General features: G+C 48.2%; 1 protein-coding gene across 1 annotated transcript in view; it reads right to left on the bottom strand.

Moving 5' to 3' along the window:
* ABCA13 (ATP binding cassette subfamily A member 13) overlaps positions 1 to 11,754 on the bottom strand; it is a 320,534-nt gene that overhangs the window by 240,179 nt on the left and 68,601 nt on the right. The window contains exons 19-20 of the mRNA XM_059172525.1: positions 9,081 to 10,883; positions 4,812 to 4,918 (exon numbers count right to left, since the gene is read on the bottom strand). Of these exons, the coding sequence (XP_059028508.1) occupies positions 4,812 to 4,918; positions 9,081 to 10,883 (1,910 nt within the window). The remainder of the gene's footprint in view (positions 1 to 4,811; positions 4,919 to 9,080; positions 10,884 to 11,754) is intronic.

The raw sequence follows: 11,754 nt of genomic DNA on the forward strand, positions 1-11,754 counted from the left end.
CACATGGTCGGTTTGAGGCCCTCCCCATGACTGTCCCCTACCTCACACCTCCCAGCCCACCTCTCCACCTGCTCCTAATACCTCCCATGGCTCTCGATTCCCTGTCCCAGCCCCAATTCATCTTCACCTCTGAGTCACAGGGCTCCTCCTAATGGGACATGGCTGATTCTAATGACAAAGGAAATTCCCAACCTTTCCCACTGGTGAGCCCTGCTCCCAGGCTCCCAGGGAAGCTGTAACTCAACGTTCACCAAGGTCCAAGTGACTTCACCAAGGACTTCACCAGACCTCAGAGAGGGGGCTCTATTTCTCCCCTGGCACACATGGTACACCTGCTTCCCAAGTCCGATAGCAATAACCAATTAGCAAATAACCAAAAAGAAACATTTAAAACTAAAGACATGAGTAAAAATCTCCCCAGGTACCCATACCTACAAATCTCACAGCCTTACACATACTAATAGCTGAAGGTTGAGTTTGTAATTTTCCGGAACATCCTTCTTCATGATGCTTTGGAACTGACGTAATAAGAAACATACAACCCTGGGTTAGGAGTGAGTTGGACAGTCAGGTGATCAGGGCCAGGGTCCACAACAAGGAAATAGGGAATCAGGACAGCTGAGATCAAACAGCACTAGCATCTGTTCTGCAGTGTACATAAGACCACACTGACATTCTGCTCTGCAGCCTTTGCAGAAATGAATTCTGCAAAACATCCTAAAATAAGGCAACCACAAAAACATTGTCAGTATCACGGGCGAGGGGCAGTTAAGACCTAGCCTGCAGATGTCAGCAGAAAAAGACCATCAGCACGTGGGCATGAACCTAACACCTAGACAGATACGTTACCAAAGCCCGGGTTGGCACGACTCAGCATGCCCTGATTGCTTAAGAAAGTTCCCCAAAAGAGCTCATAAAAGTCCCTAAATTTAGAAACTCCAGGGGCCTCTCAGAGCCCCCCTCCCTCTCCGGGAGCTTTATGCTCTTGCTCAGTAAACTGTGCTTTGCTGTCCATCACTCTCGCTCTGGTCTACCTCTTCCTTCTTTGAAGCAGAGCAACCAAGAGCCATGGGCACCGAGAGGACACAAATCCTGTAACACCTACACCACACCTTCCTTCCTGGGAGCACCCTTTTCCTTGGGCAGACTGTGTATCCGGGCAACTGCCCTCACTTGGGTTCGAATAAAACTGTCTTCCTTTTTGCATAATTTCTAAAAGATTTGTTCATTTTGTGTTGAAAATAGGAATCTGCTCAAAGGATGGGGCAGTATCCACAATGTTGTGCAGCCACCAGTCACACCCCACCCCTGCTCATTCCCGGGACTCCTTCCCACTCCCCAAAGCCACCTGCACATCCTGCCCTGCCCAGAGCTCCTCTCCTGACCCTGTCTTTCAGAGATCTGCCTCAGGAAACCTGCCTCCCGCCAGCGCTGAGCCCGCCCCACCGCACCCCAGCAGGTAAATGCATGCTGCCCCCACCCATCCAGGGCCTCTGCTCGAGTCTTGTCCCAGGTCACTGCCTGCTCCTAGCACACACCTCTGCACCTAGTAGATGCCTGGTAAACATTGCTGCCTTGCTCTATACAAAATGAAATGTATTGCCAGGAGTAGCAAAAACTTTAAAATAATTTTTTTTCAGTTTGGCAAAAAAAAAAAAAAAAAAAAAAAAACTCAGTTCTGCTTCTTAACATTATTATATTATTTCTCCAAAGTAATTTTTTAAAAACTGTTTTGAACTCCTGAAGACACTTGAAAAACACAGTTTTGAGCCACATGAGTCTACAACATGCATGGATTTTTTACAGGACAGCCTACAAATGCATTTTCTCCTCCTGGCAATTTTCTTAGTAGCACTTTCTTCTCTCTAGCTTACTTTAGCGTAAGAATACAGTGTATGGTGGGGGGAGGGGTCTGGCTCGTTCAGTCAGTGGATCTGGGACTCTTGATATCAAGGTCGAGTTCAAGCCCCACGTTGGATGTAGAGATTATATAAATAAACTTTAAAAAGAATAGAGTGTATAATACATAGAACATACAAAACACATGCTAACTGAGTGTCTATATTATGGATACGGTCAACAGCAGGCTGTTAGTAGTTAAGTTTTGGTGCATCAGAAATTATACGAGAATATCTGACTGCAGAAGGGGGTGGCGGTCCCAAAGCCCACATTGCAAGGGGGTCAACTGCCCACAGGATGCCGACCGCACAAGATACACCCAAAGTCATGCATTTCAGAAGCAACCCTCCTCATTGGTTTAGTTTCTTATTAATGTCACTATTGCTCTGACTTTGAAAACAGATCTCTTTACAGTAAAAAATGCAAAATGTGTCTCTTAAGCAATCGCCTATGAAAACACAAACAAAAGGAGCAACGTGCTATGTAAGGCGCCAGCATCCGTCTTTGGGGACAAAAGGAGCCTCTGCTTTGGAGAAGACAGGACAACGTGTTCGGGAGCTATGTCACCCAGACCTAACGGGGCCAGACGCTCCAGGAAGGGACTCCCTGACCGCATGGATTTAGGCAACGACCGGGTCCACCCTCCGCTTTCCTGGTAAACCAAGGAAGGGGGAGAGGTGGGGACCGGGGCCTGGCGTTGCTGGAAGGTTGGTCAGGGAGGATGTGTGGGTCTGTCAGATCTGCCCCTGCTTCTAGCACACCCTTGAAGGGACCACCCTTGAGGCCGGGAACCTGCAAGCCCGCCAGAGCGTCTCCCTCCACACTCCCGTCCATGCCTGCTGCACCTCAAGCTGCTTCTACAGACCCAGCTCCAAGCCCCGGCTCTTCCCACCCACCTGCAGGGGCGCCTCTGGGCTCTGGGACACGTCAGAGCCCCCCTCTGGCTTGGCAGTCCCACCCCCTCTCCAGACCCCCCCCCCCACCGTGCCTTCCCCCAGTCCCACAGGCTTCTCCACCAGACGCCCTGACTTCTTCACTTTCAGGTCCCGGGCAACCCACTGCCACTGTCTGGGCCTCAATGTACCCACTGGGGACACCAGAAGGTTGAAGAAGACAAGTCCTCTGGTTCAGGGAGCCCCCCAGGCCTCACCCCCACCCTCGTGCAGACATCCTCGCAGATTTCAGATATCAGATCTGGAGGACAAAAACGACAGCTGTCCTCATGAGGACACCGAATTTGACTCGGGTCCTGAAAATACTCCATTTCCAAGAATAGCCGTCACCGGTCTGAGTGCTACTCCTTTTGTGTCACTGGACAAGAGCCAGCGCCCCTTCTGGACCCCCACCCCCCAATCGTCGCTGGCTGGTGCTGACACCTGTCCCCGCCTGTCACGGCCCCCTCCTATTCTAGAAATGCATGACGGTTTAATGAGGAAAGTGGACGACGGTCTGAAGGAGACCCAGGCATGCCCGAGTTTTCTTGAAATGAAACAGACAAATCCAAAATTAATTCTGTTGCCAACAAAATCTAATGTCAAGTCTGCAACCTTCCTTTAGGGGCTGCACTGCAGAATGGCAGAGGAAACATAAACCCAGCTGATAGTGAACATCGAATTCATTTAAAAGTCATCACATTAGACTTCAGCCATTACGTCTTGACTGAGAAATGTCTGAATCATTCTGCGTCTGAAGGCAGCTAGACCCAATGTCAGGTGAGCCCTGGGGACGCAGGAAAAAGATGCGATTTGCAATTGACCTGAGCATGAAAACATGTGTGGCCTGTCCTAGGGTGTGCTCAGATATTCAACGCTTGGTAAGTCAACAGAATTTTGCCATCATTCACAGCATCTCGAATCAGAAGTAGAGAATTTCTTTTTTAAAAAAGGAGAAAGATCTACATGCCAGCTGGGGTTTCATTTACATCAACAGATGTGTCCCTACCTCTGTGGCACATGCACACGCACACATACACGCGTGTACACGCACACATGCACACATACACACACGCACAGGCATGCATGTGTGCACGCATGCATGCATGCATCCCCTTTCCCTGTTTCTTAGCCTAAACAATCCCTGTGCTGGTCCCTAAATTACTATTTCTCATCCTCAGCCGGCACTGTGCGGGGTGGCTGAGTGTGGGGGGAGGGGGCACCCACAGCACACAAGCCCAGGGAGACAACCTGGGCTCCCATCTGCTTTTATGTACCTCCTCCTATCTGTGCTTTGAATGAGGCATGGCTCTCACTCTGGAGGGCTAAGCAGGAAGCTGCCGGGCAGGACCAGGGCTCAGCCTGTTTGATCCTGAAGCCCCCGCCCCACCTAGGCTGATTCCCCTTCCTGTGGGCATGGAGCTGGGTTTTGCCTCACCTGGGATGCTTTAGAGTGATTACCTGGGCAGCCACCTGGGGGAGGGGGAGAGGCAGCCCTGCAGAAGGGGAGGCTCAGATCCTCCACTCCTGGACTCTGGTCCTGTCCCCACATCCACTGCCCTGCACCCACTGTCCCCACACCCACTGTCACCCACTCCACTGTCTCTGCACCCACTGTCTCTGCAGAGACCCTCTGGCCTAACAGCATCGACTCTAGGAGAGGGAGATGTGGAAGCTAGGGCATTACAGTTGCGTTCAACAGAGGTCTGCTCAGCATCCCTTCCAGCGGAGAAAGAGGGAGGTCGTCCTTCTAGAAGAGCTGCCCTCCTCTCTGAGTCAGAGTCCAGCTGGAGTTCAGGTTGGGGAGACAGGGACGCGTGTGCCAGGAGCAAAGACGCAGACCAAAGCCCAGCTCAGGGGCTAAGAAGGCCGCGCGGGCCTCTAAGAGAAAGTCAGGGGTAATCTTCCCATCCCTGGGACAACAGGTCCCTGAAAGCCTGCACGGGACAACGTGTGGCCCTTGTCACATGCACAGCCCACCTGCAAAGATGCTGAACACACGGAGAACCAGCACCGTCACTTTCTGCAGGATCACGATGGCTTCTGGGGGCTTCTGAAGCTGCTGGAAAATTTGACACATTTCCATGCTAAGGGAAAAAACAGACAATGGCATGAAAGGGAGAAAATTGGCAAGCCGTGTGCATCCCTGCTGTACACAGAAAGTTGTCACTGTCCCCCCTCCACGACAGACCCCAGCCACACAGGTGGCCACCCAGACCTCTCAGCAACACTGGGGCCCCCATTCTGGAAGCATCGATTCCGGGGCTAGGAAGCCGGCTATCTGCCCTTTCCTTGCCTTGATCCATTCTCAAATGCAAAGGTTCTGCCTTCCTTGGGGCCACGGGTGGGAGAAAGGGAGCAGGGGAAGCCGGTGGAGAGAAATCTGACGGTTTACTATTTATGTGCAGAGAACTCACAGCAGTGGATGAATTCGTATGTAAGTTTCTTATCTTTCAGCAAAATAGGTGTAGCGTGCATGCATGTGTGTGTGTGTGTGCATGTGTGTGTGTGTGTGTGTTTGTGTGTGTGTGGGTCTTCATGGGGTCCAGTGGTGGTGTTGGGATAACAGCGTCCACACCACTGTTTTTTACTAAGCAGTAATGCTGTAAAGTCCTAAAGGCTGGTTTTTCCTTTTGTAATGCAAGTGCCCAGTGCAAACTTTAGTGGCAAATGTATGCATTCCGAAGGTATCTCAAAACCGCACATTACCAGACACACCCCACAGAGGAGCCTCTGTTTGAAAGATCCAGGTTGACTTTGGTAACTGCCCGTTCCCACCCATCACTTCTCCTCTTCCTGCACTTATGTGCCTTCTCTTAGGCTTTAAACTCACCAATAGAGAGAAAGAGCCTAGAAAACCTTAGGTTTCCACCCTCCGCCCCAAGGAAGGCAGAGCACCCAGCCGGCACTCTTTCCCATCTGTGGCCTCACTTTGTGGCCCCAGCTATGCCATGTAGTTCCCAGAACTCGTCAGTCACAGCCCGTTACTGTTTGCAGAGGGTCACGGAGGTGGCTACTGAGGGCTGGCCCACCACGGCAGCGGTTCTGGACGGGCTGAGACCCCCCACACAGCAGGGCTCCTGCTCAGCTCTGTCATCATGCCACTGGCCAAAAGGGCTCAGGAATTTTTTCTTGAACCCTGAATGGGTTTTGCGTCACACTTAAATGAGCCAACACTGTTTCCAAAACTCAAAATTATCCTCAACGTCTGACAGAACTGAGTATGTAAGTAACGAGACCTGTGAAGCACCTGCCAAGGAGTTTATCCAAGTGTGTGTATATTCTTTTTCTTTTCTTTTCTTTTTCTTTTTTTTTTTTTTTTTTTGACACTGGGTCACATCGACCGATGAAGGGTACAACTGCCCATAGAAATTCCCCAAAATTCCTTGAAAAGGCACATCCTTGCTGAGGCCTGGAGATCGACAAGCCTCTCAGCTTCTAGAAACTCAGTGTTGAGTCAACCAGGTTGAGTCAAGTGCGTGAACGCCGAGGGGACCGACATGGCGACATCACAAGCCTGAATCCATGCCTCACTCGGAATTCTCCAGAACACTGTGACCACCAGAACAGTGGTCAGTGCTTGTTTAAACGCAAGGCAATGCTCCTACAGCGTGCTGTTTTAAATTTACTTTCCCCAAGGAGTGAAACCTTCTGGAAAAAATAATAAGTTTAAAATCCATCCTGCTTTTTGGAGCTGACTCCAAATGGCCAAAGAGCCACTTGCTTCAACACACCTAATGGGACCGGGGACTGCCACCTGTCCTGGCAAATGTGGATATTCTCCAGACGGGGTATTGTTTGTCCATGGTTGGGAATCCCCCCAGTCCTTAGAGAACACAGTTATCGCATGTTAATGTGGAAGGTTCAGCATGGGGGTGGTGTGTGTGTATTTATCAGGATGAGAATGAGTTTACTGATTCTGTGCACTTTTGCTTGGGGTGTGGGCATCCTTGAGGTGATTAAAAACTGCAGTTTTGGGGCACCTGGGTGACTCAGTTAGTTGAGCGTCAGATTCTTGGTTTCAGCTCAGGTCAGGATCTCAGGGCCTCGAGATCGAGCCCTGCATCAGGCTCCATGACCAGTGTGGAGCCTGCTTAAGATTTTCTCTCCACCTCCCACCCCTCTCTCCTGTGCACTCTCTTTCAAATAAATGAATAAATCTTAAAAAAAAAAAAAAGTAGAGTTTCTTTATAGTTATACCAGCTAATTGCAGATTCAAGAAGATCTGACATTGTTTGATGCTTTTGAAGGTAAGACAAAATAATACAAAATCCTCTCGGGAAGCCAGATTCAAGGGCAGTGGGTTTCTCTAAAATAGAGAACAAAATGGAGAGGTTTTATTTTTAGGTATAATAAAAATACAGGGGAATTGGAGGATATTTGGGGGGCAGGAAATAGTTACTCCTGAATTGGGTTTTAGTGCCACAGAAAGACAAACATTTATCATTGTCATTTCTGGGCCAAATCAAACATGATGGTGTGTAGAGCTGTGTAATTGTCACCATCTGGTAGTGCATACTTTGGTAAATTGTGGGATTTTAATTATTACATTTTAGTTGTGCCTAAAAGATCATGGACCTGGAAGCAAAAGGAACATGATTTCATTTTCTATACAGACACCAAAGGCCACTATCTCCCTTGTGATGTGGGTGTGTTGTATTGAGTAAGACATCGAACTGCTCCAAATCTGGGCTTCCCAGCCCCCAATATGAGGAATGTGGCGTTTGAAAGACTAGAGCATGCTCACAAATCACCTGGGCATCTTGGTAGACCGTGGGCCCTCAGTAGGCAGGTAGGAGCACCTGCTCTCAGGTGAGCTGCTGGCCCCACAAGCTCCCACCACAGAGAGAAGGGCTCCATCAGACCTCAAACCCATGAGCAATCTGATGGCCTCTTGGGAACATTCTGTATCATCCCCATGGAAGAAGTCGATGATAAGAAGAGTGAAAACAGGGAGAGAAGGAAAGCAAGTAATCGCTAAGTGGAGGACACAGGGAACGTAGCCTTGTGAGCTTAGTGACCAGGTGTCGGCCACACAGCCAGTGCACAGCCCATTTGTTCCTACCCTTGGTGGATGTTATAAATGCCCTCCCTGGAGAACCGGAAACATCCAGTGAAAACTGGTGTTGGTGGAGTATACATGTTGCCAAGACTGCCTCCAGCTCACTTGGAAACTCAGAGCAGAGTGTACTATCCCACACAGTGGGGAGTGGGATCAGAGGCAGTGCAGAGGCGAAGCGAAAAGCTCTGGAAGGCAGTGTGCAAATGTCAGAGGAGTGATAGTTCTTCAAGCCAGGAGACCCTCGTCTCACTAACCAAGGAAATCCTGCCAAGTTATAAAAAACGGCTGGATCAAGGCACTGCCCTATTGCAACAGAACCAGCAGAAAACAGATCAAATTCTGGCAGACGAGTGAGGGTTTGGTGGCACCTCCAGTCTCCCGTGGGATGAAGAGAAAGGTAGGAGCAGGCAGGGACCACAAGCCATCCAAAGGTACTGTCACACACAAAAAGGAAGGATTGGGACAGAGCAGTGTCTCAGAGATTCTGCACACCCAGGACACAAATCCTCCAACCTGAAGTAGTAGAAACTTCCAGAACACGATGAATGACAGGATCAGAGTAGGGCTCCCCTCACCTGTCTCTCAGACATGGGGCAGAGTTTGGAGCTGGATCAACCACAGCATTGGGTTGAACCTAAAGAGGGAGAAAGCCAGGGTGGCTGTCGGTAGAGTACATGACTCTGGATCACGGGGTTGTAAGTTTGAGCCCCATGTTGGGTGCAGAGATAACATAAAATCTTTAAAGAGAAAAGAAGCCAAGAGCTGCCTGTCCCTCTCCAATGGTGGTTACAGCTGAAAGCACAGTTGTCTGCATGGACCGCAGAGTCTTACACTCTTACCTATCTACCAAACAGAGGGATCTTTGGCAGCCAGAGGATAGAAACAGAAAAACTGTGTATGCACCTAACGCGGGACAAGTGAAGAGAACAAGAAGTTTTTACTTTTGAAAATAGAATAATGGACTGTCAAACACCTCTGGATAAATCCAAAACATATCAGAATGCCAAATCACAAGTCAAGTCACGAAGACACCAGACTCGAGTCACTGGATGTTGGAACTGACTCTAGCTTGCAATCGAGATGAAGTCCAGAACCATACCTTACCTGGTTCCAGGCCATTCCTGCAGAGTCCTGTTTTGCAGTTACTGTAAGGGGGGAAAAAGGAAGTGAATCGGGGGCTTCATTACCTTTGATCCATCAATGGGACCTCTTGCCAGTACTCAATCAATGCGATTAATCCCTTCAGGAATTGCTCGAAACTTGATGACAGCTGGAGGATGGAAGGAAAACCAGCCGTCACCTTTTTGGTCCTCTCTCCTTTTTCCAATGGTATCTTCTTTCCAGTGGCTACATGAACAAGACTCTCAAAAATGGGCTGGAACAAAGTTCTTGCGGCATTTATCCACTGAGAGTTATTTAGGGGAAGCTCCTTCCTCAAGAGAGCCATTCTCTTTAACACGATCTGGACTGCTTCTTCAAGCTGTTGATGAGTTACATTCTGAATCAAAGACATGTTGGAAAACAAAGGTCCACTCGGGCCATCTCTTCCACCGGAGACCTCCCCAGCTGTTTCTATGGCTTTCAAAAGGTTATCTGGATGCTCAGCAAATGCCAGCCACAGATTAAAGACACGCCAGTCATCCTTCTCTAAGTCACTCCAGAGAACTTCCAAGGTGAGATCAATCACCCTTCTCAAGTAAGTCCCAATTTCCATGATGTCTTTTGATAGCATTTCATCCAAAACCAGGATCACTTCCTGGATTCTTTCCCACATTGTATCTTGAGGGTAACTATCATTGGGAAGTGGATGTAAGAAGTCTATCTGGTTGATGACATTATTTATAGGAACTAAGTAATCCAAAACTTCTTCCCATATGCTGACTGAATCCATCGCAAATATTTGGGTCCCATTATTAAAAGCTACCACAAGATGCTCCATGTCTCCCAAACTGCTTTTCAGAGAAGTTAAAAATTCAGTGATTTCTTTCAAAATATCAGAAAAGTCTTTGGACTGGTTCATATATGAGAATGTGCTTGTGGACACATTAACATCAGAGTCTTGCAAAATATTAGGTTTGACCCCAATCATCCCAAAAGCCAAGTCAAGAAATGGTGTCAACAAGTTGCTTATATTTTCTGATGTGAAATGGTCTACGTTCTTCAAAGTACCTATTTCTCTCACAACATTTCGAATACTTTGTCGCAAAACAGTATAGAGAGTGTCAAAGAATTTCATAGCATCAGTGGTATTGGGGATGGAACGAGTTTCAAATATGGTGGCCACCTTCCGGGCAACTCTTGTGGCTAGCCCCAGAAGCTCCACAGCGGAGGTCACCGAGGTGGCAAGGTCTCTCATCTCAGCAATGTCTCTCACCAGCATGGTCAGGGTATCAGACATCTCCAAGAGAGGTTCTGGGGCGTCACTTTCTCCACCAGCTCTTGAGATAACACCAAGCAATCTCTTGGTAATGTCTAATGTTGCCCTGTTTCTTAGAGGGAATGAATTATTTATGAAGGAAAGCAAACTAGTTAGATTGGAAAGTATAACTTCTCGGAGTGTAGGATACAAGTCACGGAAGCCCTCGTGAGGAGAGTGTACAAGCACGTTCAGGAGATGTGCTACCTCTGTAGAACTTTCTCTCACAAGTTGGAGAGCTGACCTAAGATTGTGACTGAGATGGAGGAGATCCTCAGAGCTGTTCGTGTGGAAAAGCAACTGACTCACGGCCGCAAGAAACTCCGAATTATTTTCAGTCTTATTTTTCCCTGGGGTTTCCCTTAGAAGATCATTAAATAAATCTCTCATGAACTTCAGTCCTCGATGATGATCAAAATGAAATTGTCCATTGTCTAAAATAAATGAACTTTTGACTAGATGATTTAGAATCTCCTTTAAACTTGAGAAAATGCTCATCAGTCTGTCTTTTTTTGAGGCGGTAAGAAATTGATCCAGTGTCAGAATTTCTAGGATTTTATCCCTTGGGATGAAACTGCAAATAAACATTTTTGAATTTCATGTTTATCAGTGGAAGTATCAGAACTGAGAGGCCTATGTTTGTGTCACAGTAGCACTATGGGGGAATCACACTGACTACAAGATGACACGCTAACACACATTCCAGATGAAAATTAATATTTTGGTGCCAAATAATGAGAAGCGTGGAGGAATTTCACAGAGAACCCCATCGCTATGCCTCCAACCTAGCTGCTTCAAAAGCCACAGACTTCCAGTTTTAGAAAAGCCAGGAAGGTGAAGTCCATATAAATTGTTTCTCACTGCAAGAGGTAACACCCTTCTGAAAGTTTGAAGTCCCAGCAACTCGCTCAGATGAGTGATGGCTCTGTACCACGTTAGCGAGGCGAGGCTGGGTGACAGCCCACCCCCTAACTAACTAACTAACTAATGTTAGTCTCAGTGGATTCCCTCAGGAGAGTGGAGGATGAAGGGAAGTCAATAGCCAGTGTGCAACATAAACACTAACCCAGGTGCTACTGGGAAACGATTGTGCAGGTGTGATTAATGCCCCTGATGAGTAAACTCGCACATAAGAAGACGGGATTTTGTCCTGGGTGGGCCAGACTTCATCAGTCAAAGGCTTCGAACTTCCCTGACCTCGCAACCCCAAACAGCAACTGCTCTTCTCTCCAATCACCCTGCACCCCACAACTCTCCTGTGTCTCCCTCCACACAGCCTGCACTACTGCCTTGGCACCTGCTTAGCCAGTGCTCACAAGCGGACAAACCAGTTCTTTGAATTAAATCCCTGTTCTCGTTCTACTTCAGGGGCCAGGCCCTAACTGATACAGACATGCCAGGGTGAATTGAAGTATCCCTCCTGCCTTCTCACCAGCAAGCTTCCA

This window comes from Mustela lutreola, chromosome 4 (assembly GCF_030435805.1).
Source record: "Mustela lutreola isolate mMusLut2 chromosome 4, mMusLut2.pri, whole genome shotgun sequence".
Lineage (NCBI taxonomy): Eukaryota > Metazoa > Chordata > Mammalia > Carnivora > Mustelidae > Mustela > Mustela lutreola.